Source organism: Somniosus microcephalus, unplaced genomic scaffold, assembly GCF_052327205.1.
Source record: "Somniosus microcephalus isolate GS21.2 unplaced genomic scaffold, FLI_Smic_1.0 unresolved_chr4, whole genome shotgun sequence".
NCBI lineage: Eukaryota > Metazoa > Chordata > Chondrichthyes > Squaliformes > Somniosidae > Somniosus > Somniosus microcephalus.
The window spans coordinates 48,544,126-48,549,831 of record NW_028225182.1 but is presented as its reverse complement, the minus strand read 5'-3'; the positions used below and the strand labels follow the sequence as shown (position 1 = coordinate 48,549,831).

At 49.6% G+C, this 5,706-nt stretch overlaps 1 protein-coding gene and 1 pseudogene across 2 annotated transcripts in view; one reads left to right on the top strand and one right to left on the bottom strand.

Annotated features, from left to right (window-relative positions):
- gal3st4 (galactose-3-O-sulfotransferase 4) overlaps positions 1 to 4,963 on the top strand; it is a 114,723-nt gene extending 109,760 nt beyond the window's left edge. For both annotated transcript variants that reach the window (XM_085977501.1, XM_085977500.1), the window contains one exon: positions 1,207 to 4,963. In XM_085977501.1, the coding sequence (XP_085833627.1) occupies positions 1,207 to 2,028 (822 nt within the window). In that variant the 3' untranslated portion in view covers positions 2,029 to 4,963. The remainder of the gene's footprint in view (positions 1 to 1,206) is intronic.
- On the bottom strand, positions 2,396 to 2,668 carry LOC147091049 (Nuclear RNase P; annotated as a pseudogene).
- Positions 4,964 to 5,706: the final 743 nt, after the last annotated feature.

Here is a 5,706-nt window from a genome sequence, read left to right as displayed (position 1 = left end):
AAACTACTAGGCACTTGGTCTAAGCGTTAAACAAAGCTTTAATCATAGAAGCATAGAAGATAGGAGCAGGAGTAGGCCATTCGGCCCCTCGAGCCTGCTCCACCATTCAATGAGATCATGGCTGATCATCCAAATTCAGTACCCTGTCCCTGCCTTCTCCCCATATCCCTTGATCCCTTTAGCCTTAAGAAATATATCCAACTCCTTCTTGAATATATTTAATGAATTGGCCTCAACTGCCTTCTGTGGTAGAGAATTCCACAGGTTCACCACTCTCTGGGTGAAGAAATTCCTCCTCATCTCTGTCCTAAATGGCTTACCCCTTATCTTTAGACTGTGACCCCTGGTTCTGGACTCCCCGACCATTGGGAACATCCTTCCTGCATCTAGTCTGTCTAGTCCTGTCAGAATTTTATAAGTTTCAATGAGATCCCCTCTCATTCTTCTAAACTCCAGCGAGTATAAGCCCAATCGACCCAATCTCTCCTCATACATCATTCCTGCCATCCCAGGTATCAGCCTGGTGAATCTTCGCTGAACTCCTTCCATGTCAAGAACATCCTTCCTCAGATAAGGCAACCAAAACTGCACACAACACTCAAGATGTGGTCTCACCAAGGCCCTGTACAACTGCAGCAAGACATCCTTGTTCCTGTACTCAAACCCTCTCGCTACGAAGGCCAACATACCATTTGCCTTAACCACCTGCTGCACCTGCATGCTTACCTTCAGCGACTGGTGCACAAGGACACCCAGGTCTCGTTGCACTTCCCCTTCTCCCAATCTATTGCCGTTCAGATAATAATCTGCCTTCCTGTTTTTGCCACCAAAGTGGATAACCTCACATTTATCCACGTTATATTGCATCTGCCATGCTTCTGCCCAATCACCCAACCTGTCCAAATCAACTGTTTTACAACATGGAGGTCTAGTTGTGTCCTTCACTAGTTCCTGTTAAGAATGTCCTGCGCAAGCTGGGCCCGTGCCCGAGTATTTATACTCTCCCTGGACAGCGCCACCCGCATGCCGCTCAGTATTATTTCATAAGTCTTTCTTTCATGAATGACTGATTCATGTCACAGGCCATTCGGCCCATCAGGCGGTCAATTTTGAATTAGATTCCTTTCACTGCATCGCAATTCTTTTTGTTTGTCAGCCGAATCATTTTTTTTTGTGTGTGTGTGTGCGCTTTTTTTTTCTCCTCAGGTTGAGAAGGTGATGGCGAAGGGGACCTTCTACTTCTCCATCTTGCGGAACCCAGTGACCCTGGCGGAGTCCTCGTTCACCTATTACAAAGGCTCGAGCATTGCCTTCAAGAAGGTGGAGTCGCTGGAGCAGTTCCTGAGCGAGCCGTGGAAGTATTACTCGGGCAAGGACCGGGGCAACCAGTACGCCCGGAATCTGATGTGGTTTGACTTTGGCTTCGATCACAACGCGAACGGCACGGAGGATTACGTGGACTTGGTCATCAGAGAGATCGGCAGCACCTTCCACCTCATCCTGCTGTCGGAGTATTTCGACGAATCGATGATCTTGCTGAAAGACGCTCTCTGTTGGGAAGTCGACGATGTCGTCTCCTTTAAGCTGAATTTCAGGAGCAACGTCACTGTAAAAAAGCTGTCCCACCAAACGGTCGGGCAAGCGAGAGCGTGGAACTCACTGGACTGGAGGCTGTACCTGCACTTCAACCGGACCTTTTGGCAGAAGGTGGAGCAGTACGGCCAGCAGCGGATGAAGAGCGACGTCCTCATTCTGCAGAGCAAGCGCAAGGCGCTGATGGATCTGTGCCTCCAGGGCAGCCGGCCGGTGGAGGCCAGCCAGATCCAGGACAAGAACCTCAAGCCCTTCCAGTACGGCCGAGCCAGAATCATGGGCTACAATCTCAACCCGGACCTCAGCAACAGCACGCGGGAGAGGTGCCTGCGCATGGTCATGCCTGAGCTCCAGTACAAGGACCTGCTCGACGCCAAGCTGTTTCCCTTGACTCCCGCTGGCAAAAATCCTCAGGCACCACAGCTCCATTCGTGAGATAATATTGCACGGGATGGCAGAATCAAAACTCCTTTGTTCCACGAAAATATGCCCAAATTATTGTATATTATGTCAAAATTAGGCTGACGAAATGACTAAACGTAACCTTCCATACTGCCAGTTTGACCTTAGGTACGATTGGGGGCAATTTTCCCCCCTGTTGAGCTCAGAATCCCAGACCTTAGTTACGTCAAATGATTTCGAGTCATAACGGCACAGACGGAGTCCATTCGGCCCATCGTGTCCGTGCCGGCTCACTGCAGAGCAATCCCGTCAATCCCACTCCACCCCCCGCTCTATCCCCGTAGCCCTGCAAGTTTATTTCCCTCAAGTGCCTCTCCAGTCTCCCCCCCCCGCCCCACCTTGAAATAGATTTCTGCTCTCATCTCACACATTGTGCTTACCAGGACAGCCAGAAGCCATTCCCGTCCCAAGTAGTAACTGCATCCACAGTCCTGGAACTGCTTCTCCTGCACCCTGCAACTGCCTGAGCCACGTCCCCGGTGACTTCCTCACCCACATCAGATAACGACCCTGCAAGGGCAGTGATTGGCTCTCATCTCAGACCCTCCCCAAGGTACAGACAATGAGTGATTCACGCTGAGCATGTGACCACTACAGTGAGCTTCCCACCACACCCATTCTTCCAAGTACAGGAAACTTTGTGCTATCCGGCACCGACGGGACCGAGCTGTTGCCGTTCCCATCAAAACTGCCGGACAAACCAGCGCTAATGTTGAAACATACGGAGATTTTGAGCTCCGTATCTGGCAACAAACCCTGTTGCTTAGCAACAGCTTCTAAACAGTCGGCCGTACCTTGCAAGCGTCTCTGTAGCTTAGCGACAGCTTCAGCGAGACCTTGCAGAGCCTGACTGGTGAAAAAAAAGCAACGAAAAGAAAAAAAAACTAACGAAACGGCTCCTGATTTTTGCCGGTGGCTCGAGCATTCCGGACAGTTAACCTCCGGATAAACCAAAGTTTCCTGTAGTCCCATTTCCCCAAATCTTGGTCTTGTCCCCAACTCGGGCAAGGGATGCGAAGAAGATTTTCTATTTAAATTGACAATGGGAGCATTTTCACAAGCAGCAGGAGGAAAATTAAGCGACGGATTCAGGTTGGGTTCGGTGGCGTGGCGATTCTGTTAGTGGGCTAGTAAGCCCGCTGACGTAATACAACTCACTACGCATTTGGTGGGAGCATAAAGCAAGGCTTTAATCAACTTGTTTCAGAACATGGAGGTCTAGTTGTACTTCACTAGTTCCTTGTCTTACAAAATGTCCCATGGCAAGCTGGGCCCACGCCCGAGTATTTATACTCCTTGGACGGCGCCACCAGCTGGCCGTCCAGCATTATTTCATGGGTAGTTTCTTGATGAATGATGAGATTTATAACACCCGCCATTGCAGTCTGAGAAATTGCGTTCGGTGTCACAAAGCATCTGGAAATTAATTTTTTTTTAAAGCCGGGATCTGTAAAAACCAGCGTGAAGCTGTCGGGACTGCCGTAAAAAAAAAACCAGCTGGTCCACTGACGTCCTTTAGGGAAGGACACCTGCCGTCCTTAGCCCGGCCTGGCCTGGTCCCCTGTACGTGGCCCACGCCAGCGTGGCAGGCTGCCCTCCAGAGTGACCTGGCGAGCCTCTCAGTACCCTACAGACCCGGGCTGCAGCGGTTCAGCAACTGGCCGGTCCACCACCGCCTTCTCGTGGCAGCCGGAGACGGGCGGTTAACGGTGGCCTCGCCAGCGACCCCCGCACCGCCAGAATTATATATTTTTCAGTTAACATTACAAAGTTGGTAAAACAGCCCAAAAGGCCTCGGTTAACATCATTCACCACATAAGTAGAACATTGCATGTTCCTCACCTCATCTCAGATTGGATTGTGACCTATAATTTACCTACAGATATTAGTTCGTGCTGTGATACAGAAGGTTATGGTGGCTCGGGATGCCAGCACAAGGGAAAAGTTAGTCTTTTACCTAATTACATCAGATATGCTCTTAAGCCGTGATACTAAAAGAACACAAGAATTATCTGAAATAACAACAGAGAACGCTGGAAACACTCAGCCGGCCAGGCAGCATCCGTGGAGCGAGAAACAAGAGTCAACGTTTCAGGTCTGGGACCCTTCGTCAGAACTGAGAAAAAGCTGGAGATGTAACAGATATTGGCCCAGAAATTCGGGTCGGGGGCTTCCTGCGGGTGCAAGCCTCCGACCTGCACTTACCTAGCGCGCCGGCCGTCGAGCTGTGGGCCCGTGTGGGATTCTGATCCTGGGCCTCCTCCAACTGCCGGCGCACAGTGCTTGCGTATCCCAGGGGCGCAGTTAGTTCGAAGTGTCCCCTGGGATCATGTGGGCCATGGAGAGCCCATCGGAGCAGGGAATGCTTCATTCATAAGTTTGACAGGAAGAGCTGTCAAACCTATAAATACTATAAGCCCCAAAACATCACTAAATCTTCAATTAAATTTTTTTTTTTAAATCACATTTTTTAAATAACTATTTTAAACAATAATTTAAATTTTTGGAAAAATTAATTACATTTTCTAACGGGGCTAAAAATAAACTTACCTTTCTTTAAAGTATTTAAAAATAATAAACCTGTGGGGAAAATGTTTTAATTTTAATTAATTCACCACTTACCTTGTTAAAAGCGCCTGCTTTTTACATGTGTAACTCCTGGAGACTTACCCTCCCGGAGAAACCTGCAAAAAAAACAGAAGTTCCAGGCGCACGCGCTGCCTCTCCGGCGCACGCGTTCGACCTCTGAACCTTTTCCTTTAAGGGAAACGGAAGTTCTGGTTTCCCGCGCATGCGCAGTGCGTGCACGAATCCGGCACTTCCGTTGGGCCGACGGGTGAGTACCCCACGCGTACTCACCCGTGGAGACCCGAAGTTCTGGGCCATTAAGCAGGTGCAGAGACAGAGGGGTGCGGGGGGGGGGCGGTGGCGGTGGGTGGGAGGGGAGGAAGGAATTGAAGGAACATACTGTGCTTATGTAAGAGGCAGGAAAGATGAAAATGTTGCAAATGGGAATGGCAAAATCATACAGCAAATCACCCACCCCCCGCCCACTGTCTCTGCACCTGCTCAATATCTGTTACATCTCCAGCTTTTTCCAGTTCTGATGAAGCGGTCCCAGACCTGAAGCGTTAACTCTGTTTCTCTCTCCACAGAAGCTGCCTGGCCTGCTGAGTATTTCCAGCGTTTTCTGTTGTTATTTCAGATATCCAGCATCCGCAGTATTTTGCTATTGAATTAGAATTATATGCCTGTTCTTCCCCCTCCCTAAACCTCTCCTCCTTTAAGAGGCTCCCGAATCTTTGGAGTTCTCTTCCCTAGAGGGCTGTGGAGGCTCAGTCGTTGAGTATATTCAAGACAGAGATCGATAGATTGTTGAATATTAAGGGTATCGAGGGATATGGGGATAGTGCGGGAAAGTGGAGATGAAATAGAAGATCAGCCATGATCTCATTGAATGGCGGAGCAGGCTCGAGGGGCCGAATGGCCGACTCCTGCTCCTATTTCTTATGTTCCTAAAACCTACCTCTTTGACCAAGCTTTTGACCAGTTGGCCACCTGCCTGAATATCTCCGTGTGTGTGTCTGTGCGGCTTGGTGTCAATTGTTGTCTGATTAACGCTCCTGTGAAGCGCCTTGGGGGACGCTTTGC